We start from the raw sequence: 26447 nt of genomic DNA, 5'->3' as shown, positions 1-26447 counted from the left end.
CACTCCTCTTTCTATTCTGGTTAGAGGCAGTTTGCGCTGTCTCAAGTCTCAAGTAAAAGTGAGTCACCTAGTAAAATACTACTTGAGTAAAAGTCTAAAAGTATTTGGTTTTAAACGTAAATGTAATTAATAAAATATACTTAAGTATCAAAAGTAAAAGTAAAAGTATAAATAATTTCAAATTCCTTATATTAAGGAAACCAGACGGCATACAGTTCTTGTTTTTATTTATTTACAGATAGCCAGGGGCACACTCCAACACTCAGACATAATTTACGAATGAAGCATGTGTTTAGTGAGTCCACCAGATCAGAGGCGGTAGGGATAACCAGGGATGTTCTTTTGATAAGTGTGTGAATTAGATCATTTTATTGTCCTGCTAAGCATTCAAAATGTAATGAGAAGTTTTGGGTGTCAGGGAATATGTATGGAGTAAAAGTGCATAAATTTCCTTAGGAATGTAGTGAAGTAAAAGTCAAAGTCGTCTAAAATATAAATAGTACAGATACACCAAAAAACTACTTAAGTAGTACTTTCAAGTATTTTTACGCAAATTTTTTAAAATATTATTCATAGTAATACAATTGCTCAAAAGGCACTCGCAACTCTGAGCTATCTTTTTTGCAGGTGCATGGTAACATTTGAATAAGATGATAAAAAATAAGAAACCCGGACACTACTCATGATAGTATCACGCTCTTGAATACATTTAACAAACCATTTAAAAAAATCTCAAAGATAGGGGTCAAAATGATTGGCACCCCCGTTTTCAATATCGTTCATTACCTCACCTTGTGAGGATTATGGCAATGAGCCTTTTTCTAAAATGTTTTATGAGATTGGAGAACACATTGAGAGGGATCTTAGACTATTCCTCCATACAGAATCTTTCCAGATACTTGATATCCTTCATCTGCTTTTATGGACTGCCCTCTTCAATTCAAACCACAGGTTTTCAATGGGGTTCAAGTCCAGAGACTGAGATGGGCATTGCAAAATGTTGATTTTGTGGCCAATTAACCATTTATTTGTGGAATGTGATGTGCGCTTGGGGTTACTGTGTTGCTGGAAGATCCACTTGCGGCCAGGTTTCAGCCTCCTGGCAGAGGCAACCAGGTTTTTGGCTAAAAACATCCTGGTACTGGGTAAAGTTCATGATGCCGATGACCTTAACATGGCCCCAGCCTGGACCAGTGGAAGTAAAATAACCCATAACTTAAAATATCCACCACCATATTTTAAAGGTATGGGATTCTTTTCTGCTTAATGAAACCAGGGGTGCCATAAATGTAGATATTTTTAGATTGTTTTTAATACTTGCTTAACAAAATAACTTTTTCTGAGCAATTGTATTAGTACTTTTTTTATTTCCCAATTTCTTTGAGCATACAATATCGCTCAGTATTTGTATTATTTATTTTATACAGTATTTTTTGCTCATCTTTATCAAGGGTGCCAATAATTACGGACCTGACTGTATATCAAACATTTACAAACGATGCAGTGATTTTAAAACAATTATGAAGGGCATATTGAATTCAGAATGAGATGGAGCAGGATTAAACACTTCTATTCAACACATCAAAGGGTTAAAATCAGATTACATCATCGACTCCAGCCGAGGAGCAGCCATCTTTTTCCAAGACCAACAATTTCACTTTCACCGAAGAAAAACAAATAGATATTTATTTATTAATCATCTCAAACAAGCGACTATTCCGTTCCATCGAGACAAATACCAACGAACTCCAAGGAAAATCGGTAAGATTTGCATGTCAATGTTTCAATAATACTACTTGTCACTGTTTTTCATGGCTGTTTCAAAATGCTCCACTGCCACCGGTTGCTTTGGTGATGCGTTGTAACGGTGCAATAATAAGTGATGAACAGTGGATACAATGTCGCGGGAGTAGATTTGGCAAAAACATTATGGCAGATCTTGACAGCCTATTTTCACGATAATGGCAAGTTTTGTTTGTTGATTTTATGTTGAAAAACGAATGTGCGTGACCAGTTTTTAACAAGACAATACCATGCAACTTCTCTGATAATTTATTTGGTAACCTAACACAACCTGACATTTTGAAATAGTGTCTATCTACATGACAATAGCCCCACACGTGCATTTGTCACCAATTAAGTACAGCTCGTAGTGGGGTGATTTGAGCTAGATTAGATGAGATGTAGTGTTCTTATGTGAGGAAGTCTTTTAAATGTTAAAAGGCGCAATCAGCACTCGCTACATCCATTTTTGACTTATAAATTCATTATATGTACCCATTGATTCTAGAAGAATATAAATGGTTAATGCTTATTGAGCTTAGTTCAACTGTCATACGCCATCAGAATCCAAAATATAAGCTTGTTTTACTCCAACATTTGTAAACAAAGAAAATGGAAACAAACATGGTTAAAACGATCATTTTGATATCATGGATGGTCAGTCCTTGAGTCCATAGCTATGTCTATGAATTTGAGACAGGTTACATTTGTCCAGCCCCATCCCTTAGCTTTTTACCGAACTAGGGCTGGGGAACCGCTTTGTTATTGTCAAATCAAATCAAGATGACGCCAATAGACATGGCAGCTCTGTTTCTAGCTCCTTATTTTTTTTTCTGCTGATTGACGCTTTAAGAATTAACCCCAAATGCTGAAAATATGTGCCGCTCACGGTCATGAACGTGTGTAAGCTTTTGGAGTATTATGTTTTTAAACACCTGTTGATCTTGTTCAGTATCACAGAGGTCAGCGTGAGAGTTCACAACTTCAATATGCTCCCAAAAATGTTCTGTTAAAACTCTGGGAGTTTACATGCCGCTTAACACGGTCAACAAACACAACATATATTTGAAGTCTTAACATATATTTGAAGTCTTTTCACACTTCATTCGTTTTGAAATCCCACTCACCAAACAAACCCATGTAACCATAAGCGTCTCTCAAGGGAAAGCAGTTTCTAGATTGAGCCAGATTGCTCTCCCAGCACCCTTTCACCACTGTGTGATGCACATGGATGTGACTGTGGGTGTAGGGCCTGAGTAAATGATGTATCCATCTGGGCCAGCAGCACTGTGAGGGATGGAGGAAGGAAACGGTTGTAGTCAGGGGAACTTAACTGTTTTCCAAAGTGGAGGCAGGAAGTCAATCAGCTCTGGGGAGATGACAGCCAATGAATGCAGAGAGAGGTGATGTGTGTTCTGCATTTTATGTTGAATTTGAGAGAGATGTAGGGTACATGACTGTCCACTGTCATAAACTTCCTTTCATCATTTATTTCATCTCTGTTGCACTGTTGCAGATCCAATGCCATACAAAGTGCATTGTAAAATCAATTGAAGGGCAGACCACCTGGAAAATTGCACACTCCTTTTTTTCTTTGCTACCGTTTTCTGTCAATGTTAGTGTATCTGTCAATGTTAGTGTATCTGTCAATATGAAATGGGCCCATTGCAACTAATGGAAGAAGTGTGTTTACAATACAGTTTTACAAGGGTCTACAAAAGGGCAAAGTTGTATACTTAAAGTCTGTTTATTGAAGCAGCTAGCCTGGACAGCATCACTGTTCTCACACTAATTCAATAGTTCATGTTGCAGAAGCTGTTAAGAAGCCTTTTGGACCTAGACCTGGTGCATTGGTACCGCTTGCCGTGCGGGAGCAGAGAGAACAATCTGTGGCTTGGGTGACTGGAGACTTTGACAATTCTTTGGGCCTTCTTCTGACACCGCCTGGTACAGTGGTTCTTCATTTAAAAGTTTTGAGTTTATGCCGCTACCGTTTGTGGTAGATGGTGGCATATTGTGGTAAATTGTGTCATTCTGGCAACAATGGCTGACACTTAAATAACGTGCCATAGAATTCTGCGGCACCCTGCAAGCTGTGCTGCAGTACGCCGCAACTTTTAAAGGAAGAACCATTGTATAGAGTTCCTGGATGTCAGGGAGCTCAACCCCAGTGATGTACTGGGCGATACGCACTACCCTCTGTAGTGACTTGCGGTCGGATGCCAAGCAGTTGCCATACCAAGCGGTTATGCAGTCAGTCAAGATGTCCTCGATTGTGCAGCTGTAGAACGTTTTGAGGATCTGAAGTCCCATGCCAAATATTTTCAGCCACCTGTCGTGCCCTCTTCACAACTGTGTTGGTGTGTTTGGACCATGATAGATCCTTAGTGATGTGTTACACTGAGGAACTTAGAGCTTAGGACCTAAAACATTCCTAATATTGAGTTGCGCCACCTTTTGTCTGCAGAACAGCTTAAATTTGTCAGGGCATGGACTCTACAAGGTGAGGAAAGCATTTCAAAGGGTTGCTGGCCCATATTGACTCCAATGCTTACCACAGTTGTGTCAAATTGGCTGAATGTCCTTTGGGTGGTGGACCATTCTTGATACACACGGGAAACTCTTGAGCATGAAAAATCCAGCAGCGTTGCAGTTCTTGACACACTCACACCTGGCAGCTACTATAATATCCCATTCAAAAGTACTTAAAGATTTTGTCTTGCCCATTCACGCTCTGAATGGCACACATACACAATCCATGTCTCAATTGTCTCAAGGCTTAAAAACAATTATTTAACCTGTCTTCTCCCCTTCATGTTGTTGATGTTTAGTCCAAGATGGCATAGCAGTCAGACGTCCTTTGTCCTCGTCTTGTCGTGTCCGTGTATATACACTGCTCCAAAAAATTGAGGGAACACTAAAATAACACATCCTAGATCTGAATGAATGAAATAATCTTATTAAATACCTTTTTCTTTACATAGTTGAATGTGCTGACAACAAAATCACACAAAAATAATCAATGGAAATCCAATTTATCAACCCATGGAGGTCTGGATTTGGAGTCACACTCAAAATTAAAGTGGAAAACCACACAACAGGCTGATCCAACTTTGATGTAATGTCCTTAAAACAAGTCAAAATGAGGCTCAGTAGTGTGTGTGTGGCCTCCACGTGCCTGTATGACCTCCCTACAAGGCCTGGGCATGCTCCTGATGAGGTGGCGAATGGTCTCCTGAGGGATCTCCTCCCAGACCTGGAGTAAAGCATCCACCAACTCCTGGACAGTCTGTGGTGCAACGTGGCGTTGGTGGATGGAGCGAGACATGATGTCCCAGATGTGCTCAATTGGATTCAGGTCTGGGGAACGGGCGGGCCAGTCCATAGCATCAATGCCTTCCTCTTGCAGGAACTGCTGACACACTCCAGCCACATGAGGTCTAGCATTGTCTTGCATTAGGAGGAACCCAGGGCCAACCGCACCAGCATATGGTCTCACAAGGGGTCTGAGGATCTCATCTCGGTACCTATTGGCAGTCAGGCTACCTCTGGCGAGCACATGGAGGGCTGTGCGGCCCCCCCAAAGAAATGCCACCCCACACCATGACTGACCCACCGCCAAACCGGTCATGCTGGAGGATGTTGCAGGCAGCAGAACGTTCTCGACGGCGTCTCCAGACTCTGCCACATCTGTCACATGTGCTCAGTGTGAACCTGCTTTCATCTGTGAAGAGCACAGGGCGCCAGTGGCGAATTTGCCAATCTTGGTGTTCTCTGGCAAATGCCAAACGTCCTGCACGGTGTTGGGCTGTAAGCACAACCCCCACCCGTGGACGTCGGGCCCTCGTACCACCCTCATGGAGTCTGTTTCTGACCGTTTGAGCAGACACATGCACATTTGTGGCCTGCTAGAGGTCATTTTGCAGGGCTCTGGCAGTGCTCCTCCTACTCCTCCTTGCACAAAGGCGGAGGTAGCGGTCCTGCTGCTGGGTTGCTGCCCTCCTACGGCCTCCTCCACGTCTCATGATGTACTGGCCTGTCTCCTGGTAGCGCCTCCATGCTCTGGACACTACGCTGACAGACACAGCAAACCTTCTTGCCACAGCTCGCATTGATGTGCCATCTTGGATGAGCTGCACTACCTGAGCCACTTGTGTGGGTTGTAGACTCCGTCTCATGCTACCACTAGAGTGAAAGCACCGCCAGCATTCAAAAGTGACCAAAACATCAGCCAGGAAGCATAGGAACTGAGAAGTGGTCTGTGGTCACCACCTGCAGAACCACTCCTTTATTGGGGTTGTCTTGCTAATTGCCTATAATTTCCACCTGTTGTCTATTCCATTTGCACAACAGCATGTGAAATTTATTGTCAATCAGTGTTGCTTCCTAAGTGGACAGTTTGATTTCACAGAAGTGTGACTGACTTGGAGTTACATTGTGTTGTTTAAGTGTTCCCTTTATTTTTTTGAGCAGTGTATATATTTACATATTTTCTCCGCATATCTTTTTATATATTTTTTTTTCTAAAAACTCAACTTCCAAACACTCCTGCAACCCGCCTCACCAATTGTTTTAAAAAAAAGTATTATTCACCTCAAATCTGTAATCCACAACAGAAGCTAGCCAGAAGTTAGCCAGAAGTTAGCCAGTTCACTGGCTAACATTAGTATTCAGCTAACCACGGTTGGCGGTCATCAGCTATCCTTTAGCTCAAAAAGCTATCGGCAGTTTTTGTACAATGCGACTCAGACCAGAGCATACCAGACCATTTTTCTCTCCATATCCCGGATTTCTACCTCAAGCCTGGGCATTTACACCTGGATCTTGCAGCTAGCTGCTATCCGAGTGACTATTAGCTAACGTCGGTCCCGGAGCTAGCCAGCTGAAGAGTTCCATCAGCCACTCCTGGGCTACAATCAACTATCCGGACCCGTTTTACTGCCGATGCGGAGCCCCACCAGGCCTTCACGACTGGACTACCGACGTTATCTGCCCGAGGGAGTTATCCAAACTGGCCCCTTCGTCGCGACGTAACCTGAACGCCCATCTGTGGCCCGCTAATCGTTAGCTGTCTTATCGGCTGCTATCTGAATAGGTCTATCGGACAATTTTGTTGGGCCACTATAACTATTTTGCCAATTGTATTGGTCCCCTCTACCACACGGAACCCCACTAATCTACCGCCGGAAACGCACGAGGTGGCTCAAAACAGGCCGTCTTCTGTCAGCTTGCTACCAATGGCCCAGCTAGTTGTGTGAATCGCCGTGACCCCAACCAACCTCACTACTCACTGGACCCTTATGATCACTCGGATAAGCATGCCTCTCCTTAATGTCAATATGCCTTGTCCATTGCTGTTCTGGTTAGTGTTTATTGGCTTATTTCACTGTAGAGCCTCTAGCCCGGCTCATTATACCTTATCCAACCTTTCAGTTCCACCACCCACACATGCGATGACATCACCTGGTTTCAATGATGTTTCTAGAGACAATATCTCTCTCATCATCACTCAATGCCTAGGTGTACCTCCACTGTATTCACATCCTACCATACCTTTGTCTGTACATTATACCTTGAAGCTATTTTATCACCCCCAGCAACCTGCTCCTTTTACTCTTTGTTCCGGACGTCCTAGACGGCCAATTCTCATAGGTTTTAGCCGTACCCTTATCCTACTCCTCCTCTGTTCCTCTGGCGATGTGAAGGTAAATGCAGGCCCTGCAGTGCCTAGCTTCACTCCTATTCCCCAGGCTCTCTCTTTTGATGACTTCTGTAACCGTAATAGCCTTGGTTTCATGTATGTTAACATTAGAAGCCTCCTCCCTAAGTTTGTTTTATTCACTGCTTTAGCAAACTCTGCCAACCCGGATGTCCTAGCCGTGTCTGAATCCTGGCTTAGGAAGTCCACCAAAAACTCAGAAATGTCCATCCCTAACTACACCATTTTCAGACAAGATAGAACAGCCAAAGGGGGCGGTGTTGCAATCTACTAGAGGTCGACCAATTAATCGGAATGGCCGATTAATTAGGGCCGATTTCAAGTTTTCATAACAATCGGTAATCGGTATTTTTGGCCACCGATTTGCCTATTTTGAAAATTATTATTGTTTATTTTTTTTACACCTTTATTTAACTGGCAAGTCAGATTAAGAACACATTCTTATTTTCAATGACGGCCTAGGAACGGGGGTTAACTGCCTTGTTCAGGGGGGATTCGGGGATTCGTTTTTGCAACCTTCCGGTTACTAGTCCAACGCTCTAACCACCTGCCTTACATTGGACTCCACGAGGAGCCTGCATGGCAGGCTGACTACCTGTTATGCGAGGGCAGCAAGAAGCCAAGGTAAGTTGCTAGCTAGCATTAAACTTATCTTATAAAAAACGATCAATCTTAACAAAATCACTAGTTAACTACACATGGTTGATGATATTACTAGTTTATCTAATGTGTCCTGCGTTGCATATAATCGATGCAGTGCCTGTTAATTTCTCATCGAATCACAGCCTACTTCGACAAACGGGTGATGATTTAACAAGCGCATTTGCAAAAAAAGCACTGTCGTTGCGCCAATGTACCTAACCATAAACATCAATCCCTTTCTTTAAAATCAATACACAAGTATATATTTTTAAACCTGCATATTTAGTTAATATTGCCTGCTAACATGAATTTGTGTCACTTCTCCAGCATTCCGTGTAAGCAGTCAGGGTATATACAGCAGTTTGGGCCGCCTTGCTCATTGCGGGCTGTGTGAAGTCCATTTATTCCTAACAAAGGCCGTAATTAATTTGCCAGAATTGTACATAATTATGACATAACATTGAAGGTTGTGCAATGTAACAGGAATATTTAGACTTAGGGATGCCACCCGTTAGATAAAATACGGAACGTATTTCACTGAAATAATAAACGTTTCGTTTTCAAAATGATAGTTTCCGGATTCGACCATATTAATGACCAAAGGCTTGTATTTCTGTGTGTTATTATGTTATAATTAAGTCTATGATTTGATATTTGATAGAGCAGTCTGACTGAGCGATGGTAGGCAGCAGCAGGCTCGTAAGCATTCATTCAAACAGCACCTTCGTGCGTTTTGCCAGCAGCTCTTCGCAATTCTTCAAGCATTGCGCTGTTTATGACTTCAAGCCTATCAACTCCCAAGATTAGGCTGGTGTAACCGATGTGAAATGGCTAGCTAGTTAGCGGGTGCACGCTAATAGCTTTTCAAACGTCACTCGCTCTGAGACTTGGAGTAGTTGTTCCCCTTGCTCTACATGGGTAACGCTGCTTCGAGGGTGGCTGTTGTCGATGTGTTCCTGGTTCGAGCCCAGGTAGGAGCGAGGAGAGGGACGGAAGCTATACTGTTACACTGGCAATACTAAAGTGCCTATATGTAACGGCTGTCGTAGAGAGGGGACCAAAGCGCAGCGTGTTGATTGCTCATGATGAATATTTATTTTAACTCAGAACACTATAGAAAAAATAACAATGCGAAAACGAAAGCACACAGTTCTGTCGGGTACAGAAAACTTAACAGAAGACAACTACCTACAAACACAGGTGGGAAAAGGCTGCCTAAGTATGATTCCTAATCAGAGACAACGATAGACAGCTGCCTCTGATTAGGAACCCTACTCGGCCCAAAACAAAGAAATACAAAATGTAGAATGCCCACCCCACACCCTGATCTAACAAAATAGAGAAATAACCCGTCTCTCTCAGGTCAGTGCGTGACACTATAAGAACATCCAATAGTCAAAGGTATATGAAATACAAATCGTATAGAGAGAAATAGTCCTATAATTCCTATAATAACTTCAACCTAAAACTTCTTACCTGGGAATTTTGAAGACTCATGTTAAAAGTAACCACCAGCTTTCATATGTTCTCATGTTCTGAGCAAGGAAATAAAACATTAGCTTTTTTACATGGCACATATTGCACTTTTACTTTCTTCTCCAACACTTTGTTTTTGCATTATTTAAACCAAAATGAACATGTTTCATTATTTATTTGAGGCTAAATTGATAGTATTTATGTATTATATTAAGTTAAAATAAGTGTTAATTCAGTATTGTTGTAATTGTCATTATTACAAATAAATAAATCGGCCGATTAATCGGTACAGGCTTTTTTGGCCCACCAATAATCGGTATCAGCATTTCGGTCCTCCAATAATCGGTATCGGCATCGGCGTTGAAAAATCATAATCGGCCGACCTCTACAATCTACTGCAGAGATAGCCTGCAGAGTTCTGTCCTACTATCCTGGTCTGTACCCAAACAATTTGAACTTCTACTTTTAAAAATCCACCTCTCTAAAAACAAGTCTCTCACCGTTGCCGCCTGCTATAGACCACCCTCTGCCCCCAGCTGTGCTCTGGACACCATATGTGAACTGATTGCCCCCCATCTATCTTCAGAGCTCGTGCTGCTAGGTGACCTAAACTGGGACATGCTTAACACCCCAGCCATCCTACAATCTAAGCCTGATGCCCTCAATCTCACACAAATTATCAATGAACCTACCAGGTACCACCCCAAAGCCGTAAACACGGGCACCCTCATAGATTTCATCCTAACCAACTTGCCCTCTAAATACACCTCTGCTGTTTTCAACCAAGATCTCAGCGATCATAGCAGCACCCACCTGTAGCAGCAGCAGATATATCTCACTGGTCACCCCCAAAGCCAATTCCTCCTTCGGCCCTCTCTCCTTACAGTTCTCTGCTGCCAATGACTGTAACGAACTACAAAAATCTCTGAAACTGGAAACACTTATCTCCCTCACTAGCTTTAAGCACCAGCTGTCAGAGCAGCTCACAGATTACTGCACCTGTACATAGCCCATCTATAATTTAGCCCAAACAACTACCTCTTCCCCTTATTTATTTATTTTGCTCCTTTGCACTCCATTATTTATATTTCTACTTTGCACTTTCTTCCAATGCAAATCTACCATTCCAGTGTTTTACTTGCTATATTGTATGTACTTCGCCACCATGGCCTTTGTTTTGCCTTTACCTCCCTTATCTCACCTCATTTGCTCACATTGTATATAGACTTATTTTGTATTGACTGTATGTTTGTTTTACTCCATGTGTAACTCTGTGTTGTTTTATGTGTCAAACTGCTTTGCTTTATCTTGGCCAGGTCGCAATTGTAAATGAGAACTTGTTCTCAACTTGCCTACCTGGTTAAATAAAGGTGAAATAATATATATATATTTTAATTCATCTACACCGATTGAAGTGAATTTTATTGATGTGGACGTCAATAAGGGATCATAGCTTTCACCTGGTCAGTCTATGTCATGGAAAGAGCAGGTGTTCTTAATGTTTTGTACACTCAGTGTATATTTAGTTCATTTAGCAGGTGTTCTTATCACACCATAGTGCCATCAGACTTCTGATACCAATGCAGGGTAAAAGGGGGGGCACACAGTGTGAACCGCTATAAAAAAAAATGATAAAAAAAAGTTTTTCATATTTTGAAAACAATTGCAAAATACATTGGTGTAGCTCGGCCCAGTGTAATTCAAATGACAAAATAATGAATTGTGTATTTCAAATACAGGTAACAGAAATACTGCCCATCTCTGGGTATTCATAGTGAGGCAGCACAGCGCAGGGAGAGGACAGGCCAGACATGGTGGTTCCCTGGTGTTCTGGGTTGTGTTTTCTGAGCCCTACTGTGTTGTCTGTCCGTATTCAGGCAGGAGGCCTGTAACACTGTTCTGACGCTGTTATTGTTACCATTTATTCCGGGGAATAAATGTTATTCCTAATCTTTTCCGGGGAATCGTAAGTGTATACAGCACCTTGCTGGGCCCATGCGAACAGACTTGAATGTAATATGAATACTACAAGAGCGACATGTTTTCTGTGTGAACATGATTCAGATAGTCATGACAAACATTTTGTTCCTCATTTATATTTGGGATGAGTGGAATGTCGGTTCCAGTGAATTTTTTTGAACAACATGTTCCCACCTCATGAGAAACTACCCTCCAGTGAAATGTTCCCGGTTGACATCATCCCAATTCTCTATGAGGTTAGACCTGATTCCCGGCATTACATTTCCATGGCACAGCAGCAATTTCAGTAACATGAACAGCATGTCAATCTAAGGGCAGTGAGTGCTAGTGATGAGCAGTGAATCGAAGGCATTTCCCACTGAGTCAGCGGGATTGCAGGCTGGTGATTGTGTTAGACAAAGGACACTTAGGGTCAGCAGCACTCTGTCCACTCACAAACACATTTTAAGGCCTCGGGGGATGGGTCTCTGATCTCCATGGCCTCTTTGCGCTTCTAAGAAACAACTTTCTTTCAAGAGACAGATTTTCATTTGGTCCTCACTCTATGAAAATGTTTTACTCTAGCATCTTGTCTCCATTGCTACTTTTAAATGTTTGAAATATATATATATACATGTATATATAGCCTATATATACAAAAGTACTTGGACACCCTTTCAAATTAGTGGATTCGGCTATTTCAGCCACACCCATTCCTGACAGGTATATAAAATCGAGCACACAGCCATGCAATCTCCATAGACAAACACTGGCAGTAGAATGGCCCGTACTGAAGAGCTCAGTGACTTTCAACGTGGCACCGTCATAGGATGCCACCTTTCCAACAAGTCAGTTGGTCAAATGTCAGCCCTTCTAGAGCTGCCCCGGTCAACTGTAGGTGCTGTTATTGTGAAGTGGAAACGTCTAGGAGCAACAACGGCTCAGAATGGGGCCGCCAAGTGCTGAAGGGCGTAGTGCATAAAAATCATCTACCGAGCTCCAAACTGCCTCTGGAAGCAACGTCAGCACAAGTACTGTTCGTCGGGAGCTTCATGAAATGGGTTTCCATGGCCGAGCAGCCACACACAAGCCTAAGATCCCCATGTGCAATGCCAAGCGTCGGCTGGACTGGTGTAAAGCTTGCTGGCATTGGACTCTGGAGCAGTGGAAACGCGTTCTCTGGAGTGATGAATCACTCTTCACCATCTGGCAGTCCGACAGACGAATCTCGGTTTGGTGGATACCAGGAGAACGCTACCTGCCCCAATGCATAGTGCCAACTGTGAAGTTTGGTGGAGGAGGAATAATGGTCTGGGTCTATTTTCATGGTTTGGGGTAGGCCACTTAGTTCCAGTAAAGGGAAATCTTAATGCTACAGAATACAATGACATTCTAGATGATTCTGTGCTTCCAACTTTGTGCAAACTATTTGGGGAAGGCCTTTTTCTGTTTCAGCATGACAATGCCCCGTTCACAAAGTGAGGTCCATAAAGAAATGGTTTCTCGAGATCGGTGTGGAAGAACTTGACTGGCCTGCACAGAGCCCTGACCTCAACCCCATCGGACACCTTTGGGATGAATTGGAACGACTGACTGCGAGCCAGGCCTAATCACCCAACATCAGTGCCCGACCTCACTATTGCTCTTGTGGCTGAATTGTAGTCCCCGCAGCAATGTTCCAATATCTAGTGGAAAGCCTTCCCAGAAGAGTGGAGGCTGTTATAGCAGCAAAGGGGAGACCAACTCCATATTAATGATTTTGGAATGAGATGTTCGATGAGCAGGTGTCCACATACTTTTGGTCATGTAGTGTATATATAGTTACAGCCTGAATTTAAAGTGTATTACATGTATATATTGTGTCATTGGCCTACACACAATAACCAATAATGACAGAATTGGAAATTCGTTTTTAGAAATGTTTACTAATTCATTAAAGTTAAAAATCTGTAATGTCTTGAGTCAATAAATAATCAACCCCTTTCTTTATGGCAAGCCAAAATAAGTTCAGGAGTACAAATATTGCATGGACTCACTCTGTGTGCAATAATATTTTTGAATAACTACCTCATCTCTGTACCCCACACATACAATTATCTGTAAGGTCCCTGTCAAACACAGATTCAACCACAAAGACAAAGGAAGTTTTCCAATGCCTGGCAAAGGTCGTCAGCTATTGGTAGATGGGTAAAACAAAACAAAAATAGACATTGAATATCCCTTTGAGCATGGTGAAGTTAGTATTACACTTTGGATGATGTATCAATACACCCAGTCACTATATACCCAGAGGAAGGAAACCGTTCAGGGATTTCACCGTGAGGCCAGTGGTGACTTTAAAATAGTTACAGAGTCTAATGGCTGTGATAGGAGAAAACTGAGGATGGATCAACAACATTGTAGTTACTCCACAATACTAAGCTAATTGACAGAGGGAAAAGAAGGAAGCCTGTACAGAATACAAATATTCAAAAACATGCATCCTGTTTGCAATAACACACTAAAGTAATACTGCAAAAAATGGGGCAAGGAAAGAAACTTGTTTGGGGCAAATCCATCACAACACATCACTGAGTACCACTCTTCATATTTTCAAGCATGGTTGTGGCTGCATCATGTTATGGATATGCTTGTCATCGGCAATGCTTGTTTTTTATAAAAAATAAACAGAATAGAGCTAAGCACATGCAAAATCTGGTTCAGTCTGCTATCAACAGACACTGGGAGACAAATTGACCTTTCAGTAGGACAATAACCTAAAACTCAAGCCCAAATACCGGAGTTGCTTACAAAAACGACATTGAATATTCCTGAGTGGCCTTGTTACAGTTTTGACTGAAATCGGCATTAAAATCTATGGTAAGACTTTAAAATGGCTGTCTAGCAATGATCAACAACCAACTTGACAGAGCTTCCAAGAGTTTAAAAAGAATAATGGGCAAATATTGTACAATCCAGTTGTGCAAAAATCTTACCCAGAAGAAATTACAGCTGTGATCACTGCCAAAGGGGGTTCTAACATGTATTGACTCAGGGATGTGAATAGGGGGTTCTAACATGTATTGACTCAGGGATATGAATACTTATATAAATTAGATCATTCTCTATTTCATTTTCAATAAATTTGCAAACATTTCTAAAAACATGTTTTCACTTTGTCATTATGGGGTATTGTGTGTAGAGGATGAGAAAAAAAAGAAGATTTAATCCCATTTGAATTCAGGCTGTAACACAACAAAATGTGGAATAAGTATGAAATATGAATACTTTCTGAAGGCAATGTATATACTAGAATTTGAAATAGTAAAATATCAAGAGGTATAGGCTACATCCCCATTTGGTAATATTGGACCACAGGTCATTGTGTTGTGTAGTATATCTGTGCCATTGCAGTAGTATCTGCCTCATAGGTTATTTTAGTTGGACTAAATGAAGATCTCAAACTCTCCCAGTTACATTGTTTGAATGGAAACTTGCCATCTGGAAAGCAGAGCAGCACTCCCCAACTGTGATTGTAAACCAAAACAGATACGCCCTCCCTCCCAGGCCCACGCCATGAGTCCCAACATGCCAACAGCCAAGCGGAAGGCTATTTCTGTCTGCGGTCGGCCGGTCCAGCCGCCCCCTCCTCCACTGACCTAATGCTGAGTGCAGCGGCCCGCTCCGCTGCCTGGGCCCTACAGGGGCCCGTCCAGGAGGGGAAGTGGGAGGGTCAGACGCCATGTGTGAAGTTCTCAGTCATGGCCAGTGGCGAATTTATTAGACTTATGGGAAAGTTACGGTGTTTGAAATGGGGGAATTTTGGGGGGCGGGGAGGAAGAAGAGTTAAGGATGAGGAAGTCCCCCTCCTCTTTCTGCAGTGCTGCAGTAGTCAGTCTCACACTGTTTTCTTTTGTGCAGTTCTGAGTGCGGTGAGACCCATATGGCCTGAGACACACATGGAAAAGGAGGCTTTTTTCCCTGTCTTTTTCCAGCTTATTTTGGCGAGTACTGTCAGCTATTTTTAGCCATACAGTTGACCTCCTCTGGCTTACTTGTGGTGAGTCAGTGAGTGTTTATTGAGGTTCAAGTTATAAATGTGTAATGTGGTAGCATACCAGTTTTTTCTCTATTCCACATACATTTCAGTTTTTTCTCATTCCTCACAATCCTCTTTTCATCACCACTGAGGATTTTTCAATTTCAACTTCTTCTGTTCTAACTCCTGTTGTGCTGAACTGCTTTTAAGTCTTACTATTTCCTGATAGGACATAATGATTATTTTATTTTTTTATCTCACCACTGTCTGTGTCTTCTCATGAATGATCCAGATAACAATCAGATCACAGGCTTTGCCTCCCATGTCTGTTAGTTTTTTTCTACAGATGTGTCCCAACAAGTCTCAAATGAGTCTGCATTGTAATCGGATTTGACATGGCTTAGCTACTTAGCATCAAATTGCATCTACACCAACCACGAGGACAAACACAATAGACCATGGATCCACGAGGACACTTTTAACCCCCAGGATAGGGTGGAATTATTACTTCGATGACACTCAATGCTTAGTCATGTGCACTATGTGGCTCACTTTCTACCCTAGGTGGTGACACAGTACATCCCAATTCAGAGGACCGCAAGTGAACTCGGACGAGGCAGGCTTTGAGCTGTCGCCTCGGCCCCAACAGAGGTGGCCTCATGCTCACTAGGGGTTTAACCTTTGAAGAATCTATAGGGGACAAGTATTGATTTCTACACTATTGTGAAACCAATCCACTGCCAGTAGGCTTTGTGGGTTACACAGAATCAAACCCCTGCTGAGATAGCAGAGTTGTTAATTGTGTCAGGAAGAGGTCAGCTCTTGAGTCATACAGGCAGCCCATTGTCCGGACATGTTAACACCCGCATCTGCCTCTTGGTCGTAATTTACTGACGGAAAATCATCTGCCTCAGGCATCTATGGGAAGAGAAATATTGTCATGTGCCCGTACATAATGTCATAACTAGGCATCAAGTTACTCAGTGGGACAGACACGCACCCAGGGTATGCTGATTACAGGAACATAAATTAACTAACGCTCATAGTTCAGGATTATTGCACTTTCATGAAACCAAATTATCTTGATTAAAAGGGAAATTTCGTTTAAGAATGAATGTAATCTGTGTGATTTAGTTGGTAGAGCATGGGGCTTTCATCGCCAGAGTTGTGGGTTTGATTCCTGGAGCCACCCATACGTAAAAAGTATGCACGCAGGACTAAATCGCTTTGGATAAAAGCGTCTGCTAAATGGCATATATTTTTATTAATCTGGCTCCATTAAATTGGCACGTAGTTACCTTAACTTGTAACAAAATTCATGCATTTTACAATGTATTATTTATTATTGAATATTTGAAATAATAATAATAATTGAAATATCAAGTTATGGCGGTTCTAGTAGTTATGGAATTCCAGCGCCTCTAGTGCTGGACTCCCGAGTGGCGCAGCGGTCTAAGGCAGTGCATTTCAGTTCTAGAGGCGTCACTACAGACACCCTGGTTTGAATCCAGGCTGTATCACAACTGGCTGTGATTGGGACTACTGTTGGGCGGCGCACAATTGGCCGGGTTTCTCCTTATATGGTTCCTTTAGAAACCCCCACCTCTCCTTATATGGTTCCTTTAGAAACCGCCCCACTTCTCCTTATATGGTACCTTTTGAAACCTTCACTTGTTCTTATATGGTTCCTTTCTAAATGCCCACCCTTTTCGAAACCCCCACTTTTCCTGACATGCACTTCACTGAGAGATGACATATCAGCAGTGGCATGTATTCATGGATGCCAATCAAATCAAACTTTATTTGTCACAGGGGCCTATTACAACAAGTGTAGACATTACCGTGAAATGCTTACTTACAAGCCCTTAACCAACAGTGCAGTTAAGATAATATTTACCAAGTACACTAAAATAAAAAGTAATAATAAAAAGTAACACAATAAGAATAACAGTAACGAGGCTATATACAGGGGGCACCGGTACCGAGTCAGTGTGCAGGGGTACAGGCTAGTTGAGGTAATCTGTACATGTAGGTGGTGGCGAAGTGACTATGCATAGATAACAAACAGCGAGTAGCAGCAGTGTACAAAAGGGAGGGGGGGTCAATGTAAATTGTCCGGTGGCGATTTTATTAATTGTTCAGCAGTATTATGGCTTGGGGTAGAAGCTGTTGAGGAGCCTTTTGGTCCTAGACTTGGCGCTCCGGTACCGCTTGCCACGGTAGCAGAGAGAACAGTCTATAACTTGGGTGACTGGAGTCTCTGAGAATTGTATGGGCTTTCCTCTGACACCGCTTATTATATAGGTCCTGGATGTCAGGAAGCTTGGCCCCAGTGATGTATTGGGCCGTTCGCACTACCCTCTGTAGCGCCTTACGGTCAGGTGATAAGCAGTTGCCATATCAGGTGGTGATGCAACCGGTCAGGATGCTCGATGATGTTGAAATGTTGAAGTTGAAATGGTGCTGGAATTGTGGAGGCAGCTCCTGTTTTCTTTGTGACTTGCGGTAACTCTCTGTGGTTCTAAATCAATAGTTGTTTAGTAGTCCAAAAATGTTGCAAACATTAACTTGCTTGATCATGCTATAGGTCATGTAACTGTCTGTTACATGCAATATGCTTTGTGGACTTCACTGGACAGATGTTGCTCTCCAGTTTTGTGATAAAACAAAGGTGTGGTTGAATTTATATAGCCACTGTGTCTTCTTATTGTCTCAGCCTTTAGGCCTATATATCACGGTCCCAATGCGCAACTATGGCTTCCCCAGTGATTTTACCCACACACTGCTACTGCATATCAGTAGGGGGCAGCATAGGGATGACTGCTCTGGGAGATAAAGTCGCAACTGGACCCTATTGCTTCAGTGTGCCTGTTTTCCATATCTTAAGGCTGCCACTCCAGTGAAGAGCCACTGATCTATAAATACCTGTCCTGTTATTGTTTAGCCCCAACCAACACTGCACTCTGCTCACCAATTAGCGTCACCACGGCAACCCACTCCAATGAGATGCAAACTTTCAAGCTGACAAACAAGTCTCAATCTGGTTTACATGTTAATCTATACTTACCTTTTTAGAGAATATTTTTTCTCATTGTTGAAGTGATGGTAGTCTCATTTCACAGCCACTGTGCCTCTACCACAAAAAGTGATTTGGGAGGGCATTCAATGCTAAAAATATATTTTCTTTGAGTTCCAGTTTGGAAGGCAGCACCATGACCTATTGAGTTGTACAGCAGCACTGCCAGACAGTGTCCTCTCCTTGCTCCCTCTCGTACTGTCACAGGTAAACCCAGATAACACCTCAAGGTTGTCTCACCCCGTATAAATATTTTCCTCCTCTACCACTATGCTGTAAATCATCAATGGGGGATTGAACATTTACTTTCAATTTACTTTAAAGGGCTTCTTATAATCCAACATGTGTTTATTTTAATTGATAATATACTTTCCTTAATGCCTTTTCAAGATCAAGTTAAACCCAAACATCAACATAGAGGTTGGGTTAGAAAGCAAAAATACTAAATTACCGAAATAACAATGGTGACACATGGCTGAAGTTTCCTTTCCTTTAGGGATCAGTCATTTTGAATAAAAATAAAGGCACTGCCAGGGTTTGGAACAGAACATTCTTGAAAATGGCATGTAATTGGCTTCCAACAACATCAGTGAGGAATTCGAAGTGACTCCCTCCAGCTAATGCACTGCAGCGCCATCTACTGCTGCTCTGTGGTTGGTTCTATGAAGAAAGTAATGGAATAGAAATATCAAATAAAGAACAGTGGCTCACTTCAATTCTTACACAGAAATATTTGGCAGATGAAATACACAGTGGTGTGTATTTAATAGTCAAGGGTGTTTGTTGCCATCTTTCTCACCAGTAGTAGTATTGTATTGACTGATTTTATGTCCAGGCATTGGGTCCAGTATCTCATTATCATCATTTGCAATAAATATAAATGTGACAGCAGCAATCCAGCTGAGGTACTTTACAGTGATCAGTGTGTCACGTTTGCCCATCCCTGTGTGCGTGCGTGGTCGTGTGTGTGATCTGATTGTGCGTGCATGTGTGTGTGTATGTGTATGTAAGTGTGCGTGCATGCATCCATGTGTGTGTGTTGAAGATGATGTGACCCACACAGCCAGAGGATTGCCTTTTCGTAGACTCTTCTTGGCAGCTGCCTGCGTGTCACATAGCCTTCATGGCCTTCAAAGAGAAGTCAGAGGCCTACAGGGATTTCCCTCTGGCTTTCCCACCATGTGCACTGCGCTGCAGAGAGCCTAGCAGGGGATGAGGAGCAGAGCAGCAGGAATGAGAAGGTAGTGGGTGTAGAGGAGATTCCTCTGTGAAAATCAAGGAAAACCAAGAGCCAGCCATTGTATCAGCATGCTCCCCGTGGTAGTACAATCTTTATTTATCATTATAATAAATACTAGTGTCTGGATTTACAGAGTCCACTGTAATGTCGAGGCACTGTAATCACCAATGGCTAGGCTAGCAAGTCTATTTCCTTTGAGATAGGTTTCCTCCAGTGTCAGATCCGTGGCTTGGCCTCTTAGATAGCATCTTAGGTGGAAGGCGATACACCTCGTTCCTGGACTGACAGACAGGGTCAACCTGTGCCAACTACGCAGACCTCTCTCAATAATGAATAACACTAGGCTAAGGGCTTGTAATCTCAATGTTTTATAACCTGCAATCAATCAGCCCAAACACTCAACCCTGACGCTCTATGCTCATGTGTTCTAGCTAGGCAGTCAGGCCTTGATCCAACTTGGCATTTATCTTGGTTGTATCAACATGACAGGTGGTTTATGTAGCCAAAACCAAGTCCATTTATTTTATTTGCCCAGAATTGGGCTTAGAGCTGTGGCAAGACCTACTAACTCTCTTCACATGTGGGTACCTGTAGCCAGATCACATTGAACATGTGGGTATCTTAGCTATGCTCTACACACACACTCTCTCTCTCTCTCTCTCTCTCTCTCTCTCTCTCTCTCTCTCTCTCTCTCTCTCTCTCTCACTTGCTCTCTCTCTCTCTCTTGCTCGCTCTCTCTTTCTTTCTCTCTCTTTCTCTCTCTCTCTTTCTCTCGCTCTCTCTCACTCTTTCTCTCACTCACTTAAAGCAAGTCTTTGTTTCATAGCGAACACCAGTGTGATGCAGAGGCATGAGCAGCAGATTCTGCCACAGTGCATCTGAACTTGGTTAGAGCACACGTCATGTACCTTCGGGGGAAGACAGAGGATTGCTTCAGTGTTTGGTCTCTAATGAGAAACCATAGCCTGCTAGTGGTGCCTTAAATCAGTTTGAGTGTCTTATAAGGGTTTGTCAACCATGTTATTGCTGGCTATTTATACTGTGGTTCTTCTTATGCGTTGTAAGCTAAAGTGACCATGTTGATTGCTGAATCTGGTTTCATCTTCATTTGGTTCTTTGTACTGTAACCTGAGAACGCTTCACTAGATGTAACTCGGTAGTTACACACTTTTTTGGACTCAACACTCGGGATTTGATACTAAAAAGGCTTTGATGTTCAAAGGCATTCTCTTTGGGGGAAAGAAGTGGAAATATTCATTGTGAAAGATAATTTAGGACATAGGGTCAACAGTCCAATGAGATCAATATAAGTCATAGTGTAAATGTATGTTTTCTCGTCATGACAACATATGGCATCAGCCAGGAGAAAAACCTAGTATGCAGTACAGGAAAAACGTAATGGGGCTTATGGCCCGGCACATACTGTAAGTTTAATGAGCCGTTATTGGTATGCAGGGAAGGTACATGTCTGCACAGCCATCTCAGTAATGGAGTGTTGTGTTGTGTTGAAGTAGCTTCCTAACTGAAAGGTTAGACCCATCAGTATGGCATCCACTGGAAATGTCATGTTTGTTCTGGCAATTGTCTGGAAAAGATGTGGCAGGTCAGTTGTAGAGCTACATTCTTCTCTTCTCATTTTCATTATATTTCATGATGAGTGATGAGTACATTTTGGTAGAAATGACTAATGACAGATTTTTCATTGAAAGTAATCCAGTAAACAACTCTCGCAAGGTTTGCAAGTTTATCCAAACAAAAACCCAGGCTATTCCAATTGATATGATCTACATCTGGTTGTTCAAGGAGCCAGAACGCCCCATAGTTATGGCATGGCATGGTTCCTGGTCTGTCTTTTGCCAACAACAAGCTATCTAAGGAACAAGACTGTCTTGAGCGCTAAACTATATTTAACAGACCTGCAGAGTACCACAGACCATGTACCAAGAGGATTCATCTAGAGGGTACACGTCCATCCTAGCCAAAGGTGCACCTGACGTTTTTGGACTGGTGCACACTTGGCTAACTGAATACAGCCAGGCAGGCCGATGCATTGCAGAGCGATAAACTCTTTGCATGGAGGATATAAAAGACTGTATAGTGTTAATAATGGAACTCAGCCTGAGTTTGGAGACGCTTTATCTTTATTTACATGCATCGCCGATAAGACTGGTTTATTTGGCCAGCCGGAGCATCTTAAGTGAAGAGAGAGGCAGTCCTTCATCTCCTGCACAGCCCTAGTTGTAAACAACACTAATGCGTGTACTTCAGCTGACTGAGACTGTAAACTAAGAAGTATTGGGATTTGAGTATGGATTGAAGATCAACAGCACATTGAAAGCTGACATTAGTCTTGGCAAAGAGTCCAGGAATCACATTACAAACCCTCTCCTAGCTGCAAACAAACCATCTCCTAGCTGCAAACAAACCCTCTCCTAGCTGCAAACAAACCCTTTCCTAGCTGCAAACAAACCCTCTCCTAGCTGCAAACAAACCCTCTCCTAGCTGCAAACAAACCCTCTCCTAGCTGCAAACAAACCCTTTCCTAGCTGCAAACAAACCCTCTCCTAGCTGCAAACAAACCCTCTCCTAGCTGCAAACAAACCCTCTCCTAGCTGCAAACAAACCCTCTCCTAGCTGCAAACAAACCCTTTCCTAGCTGCAAACAAACTCTCTCCTAGCTGCAAACAAACCCTCTCCTAGCTGCAAACAAACTCTCTCCTAGCTGCAAACAAACCCTCTCCTAGCTGCAAACAAACCCTTTCCTAGCTGCAAACAAACCGTCGCCTAGCTGCAAACAAACCCTCTCCTAGCTGCAAACAAACCCTCTCCTAGCTGCAAACAAACCCTCTCCTAGCTGCAAACAAACCCTCTCCTAGCTGCAAACAAACCCTCTCCTAGCTGCAAACAAACCCTCTCCTAGCTGCAAACAAACCCTCTCCTAGCTGCAAACAAACCCTCTCCTAGCTGCAAACAAACCCTCTCCTAGCTGCAAACAAACCCTTTCCTAGCTGCAAACAAACTCTCTCCTAGCTGCAAACAAACCCTCTCCTAGCTGCAAACAAACCCTCTCCTAGCTGCAAACAAACCCTCTCCTAGCTGCAAACAAACCCTCTCCTAGCTGCAAACAAACCCTTTCCTAGCTGCAAACAAACCCTTTCCTAGCTGCAAACAAACCCTCTCCTAGCTGCAAACACACCCTTTCCTAGCTGCAAACAAACCCTCTCCTAGTTGTACCGTATATCAACTGAGTTAAGTAGCAGCTTTCTCATTTGATTTCCCCATCTTGATAATGTGCCTCGTGTGGTAGAGAGCACAGACCTCATTGTGTAAAACTATCTTTGTCCGTCTTCTATTATGAGGTTTTTCTGGCACTGCTACTCATATCAAAGGACTATGGAGATTTATATGTGTGTTGTAGATAAATAACAATATTTCCATTTTGGACTGTGTCTTTATCCAGAGTCATCCTGCAACACAGCTGGTTCTCTTTTTACCCAGCATAACACCCTGGAGACAGACAGGAGAAATGGGACTGGTGCCGCTCCATCCTCTGGGAGGCTGGAGCACATTATAGAGGGAGTAGATTCTGGGTTTGGATGGAGGGGATAGAAGGATGATATGTTTGGCTCCATGGCACATCATTTCAGCATTTTGTTAAGCCATTGTGTTGCATAAATCACTCAGCAAACTGTAGGCTTTGCGTACGCGTTGATGGAATTGACTATTATATGAGGAAAGTGTTTCTGATATGTTTTATGGCATCACTATCTGAAATAGGACATTCAAATGGGTGATAAGGGAAGTGGCACATCTGTCTGGTACAAGGTGCTAGAAATAACTGGTTTTGACATCCCAAACAGTATATCACTTAAATGATTAGAATGATTTGGATTTTTTTATATATTTCCCCCCCTCATCAAAATAAAAAAAGCACACTTACTTCGATATGTATCTCCAAGCATCAGTTTACACATCAAGCTGACATAAATATTCACATTCTTTCATCGCTTGCACTCTCTACCCTTAAAACCACATGTTCTGACATTCAAAAAAGATATTCTGTACTAGTGGTGTGAATTTGAGAGAAGAACCATAATGACCTAGGCTACTGCTGAGATGTGCTAAACAGTTGCTTTGGTTACTCATGAGGAGCTGTGCTGAGCGCACGCTGAGATGGGAGGACTGGGACCAGAATGCTGTCATTGTCCGTAGCCACGTCTCATACCTCTCCCGGTCTGCCAGCTCCCAGTGGGAGTCTACCAAGACTATCTTCAGCACTGAAACATGAATGCAAGAAGAAGAACAAACAAAGATCCGCCTTAGTTTTAACACAGCTGGAGTTTGTTTTAGAGATGGAAGGTGCCTTGCAGCTCAGATGTCTTGTGTTTCTGCTTTTGGACGACAGGTTTCAGAAGCCAGACACTGTAGTAGCTATAGGGTAAGGCCATTTTATATTACTCTCTGGCACTTGAAGGGTAACGTTGTGTTGTTCTACATAGCATATTTCTATCTGAACGTCCCGCTGAACATGCCCCAGCTGTGGAGCCTTGTGCCCAGCCTAAACTCTACAATGCTGTCTACACACTCCTTATCACACTCTTACTCTGGGATAAGAGCCACAGAAAGACATGTATAGAACATATGGTTTTACATCTATCTGTCAGCTGGAGCTGGGATGTAAGAAGGTTCTGTAGAAATGCTAATGATGTGGTAGTCAAAATGAGCCAGGGACAGAAGCTGAGGTATAGCAGCTGTTCTAGCAGACAAAGTGAAGTTAGCAGGGTCGATGAAGGTCGTCGGTTGCAGGAGGAGAGGATGAATAGCTAAGGTTAAGGTGATGTCCCGTTTGAAAGTAGTCAGAGGGATATGGTGGGTGGTACAAGGTGGTATAACATTTTGGTAAGGTAACGCTAGGAAAGAGGAGAAGTCAGGATTTAGCTGCACTGCAGGCAAGGTTTGTCTCGTCAATATTCTGACAGCATTGGGGTGGCAGGTAGCCTAGTGGTTAGAGCATTGGGCCAGTAATCGAAACGTTGCTGGATTGAATCCCTGAGCTGACAAGGTAAAAATCTGTCATTCTGACCAAGGCAGTTAAACCACTGTTCCCTGGTAGGCTGTCATTGTAAATAAGAATTTGTTCTTAACTGACTTGCCTGGTTAAATAAAGGAAACATAAAAAAAAAACATCCCTGCGGCAGTTTCTCTGGCAGGTGCAAATGTCTGCACTATTGATAGAAAGCTGTCTGTTGATGAGCAGCAGATTTACTCTCTGTTCTCAGAGGAATGAGAAAGGCTGCGCTTCACCAGAGATCACAGGCTTCCTCTAACTTCAATCAAACCCAATCTTGGTTTGGACAGATTGGAATCTGAGGCTGCATCAGATGGGGGTGGTCAGTTCTTGGCCTGACAGTAAAGCTGAGATGTGTCTTGTGGACATGACCTTTTCTATAGTAAATAGTACATCCAGAATATGGGTTGATGAAGTGATGGTAGTAAGACCAAAAGGATAGTGGAATCCAATACTATACAAAACTTGGGAAATATATTACTCATTAGAACCGTACAATGTTCTAAGACCTTTTACATCTGGTACATTCATCTGTTAAAATAAGTCATTTGGCTTTTAGCGTGATTCTTATTGATCAGCATCAGATTAAATGTTAACATGGCACATGAATCTTTAACTTTATTGTCAAGCTCCCTTCTGCTTCAGTTCCATAGTGATCTCCATGCAATCAACTGTTAAGTAAGTTAAACTGTTATAAGTAAATGAAATTATTCAATTGGCAGCCAAGTTTGTCACATGATTAATAACTCCTGCTGTAAAATGACACAATGTTCCCATCTCCCCAGCAACAACTGACAACAGCAGCTCTATCTGCCCTGCTGGTTTCCCGGAGACCCGGCCTAGCTCCTCCAGCATGGAGTCCCAGGGGAGTCTGGGAGTGGAGGGGGACTTCAGCCTGCAGCTGGCGCTGCTGGTGCCCAGTCTCCGGAGCGAGGCAGTGACCCACGAGCTGGAGGATCTGACTATGCAGCCCAGTCCCAGCCTGCCGCCTCTCAAAGAGCGTAAGAACGGTGAGTAGTAGACCATTCAGTCACCTAGGACAATCACCTAGGGCAGGGCTGTCCAATCCTCTTCCTGGAGATCTACTGTCCTGTAGGTTTTCAGTCCAACCATAATTTAGCAAATCCGATTCAGCTAGTTAAGGTCTTGTAGAGCAGCTAATTAGTAGAATCAGGTGTGGTAAATTAGGGTTGGACTGAAAACCCACAGGACGGTAGCTCTCCAGGAAGAGGGTTGGGCAGCCCTGACCTAGGGCATGCATCTGAAATGGCACCCTATGGCCTAGCCTATATAGTGTCATATACTGATGTAGGATCTTACTTTGATCACCCTGTTTGTTGCAGGAAATGCAAACTTGGCTGCCAATTGAATAGTGTATTCAAGGTTTAAAAAGGCTTCTAAAGTTTGTAATTTCCACTTTGCATACCTAATTTCCAATTTGTAAATGCATACCTAGTATCAGGAGGA

At 42.8% G+C, this 26447-nt stretch overlaps 1 protein-coding gene across 2 annotated transcripts in view; it reads left to right on the top strand.

Moving 5' to 3' along the window:
* Positions 1 to 1615: 1615 nt before the first annotated feature.
* Positions 1616 to 26447, top strand: part of LOC106607362 (myocardin-related transcription factor B) — a 45151-nt gene continuing 20319 nt past the window's right edge. Inside the window, exons 1-2 of one of the 2 annotated variants that reach the window (XM_014204264.3) lie at positions 1616 to 1761; positions 25766 to 25990. In XM_014204264.3, the coding sequence (XP_014059739.2) occupies positions 25834 to 25990 (157 nt within the window). In that variant the 5' untranslated portion in view covers positions 1616 to 1761; positions 25766 to 25833. Of the gene's footprint in view, positions 1762 to 25765; positions 25991 to 26447 lie in introns of those variants that run through there. The other variant, XM_082976591.1, reaches the window with a different exon arrangement.

The sequence above is a fragment of the Salmo salar genome, chromosome 06, assembly GCF_965601325.2.
Source record: "Salmo salar chromosome 06, fSalSal1, whole genome shotgun sequence".
In the NCBI taxonomy this organism is placed as follows: domain Eukaryota; kingdom Metazoa; phylum Chordata; class Actinopteri; order Salmoniformes; family Salmonidae; genus Salmo; species Salmo salar.
The sequence above is the reverse complement of the archived record's forward strand: the minus strand, read 5'-3'. Positions and strand labels throughout refer to the sequence as shown.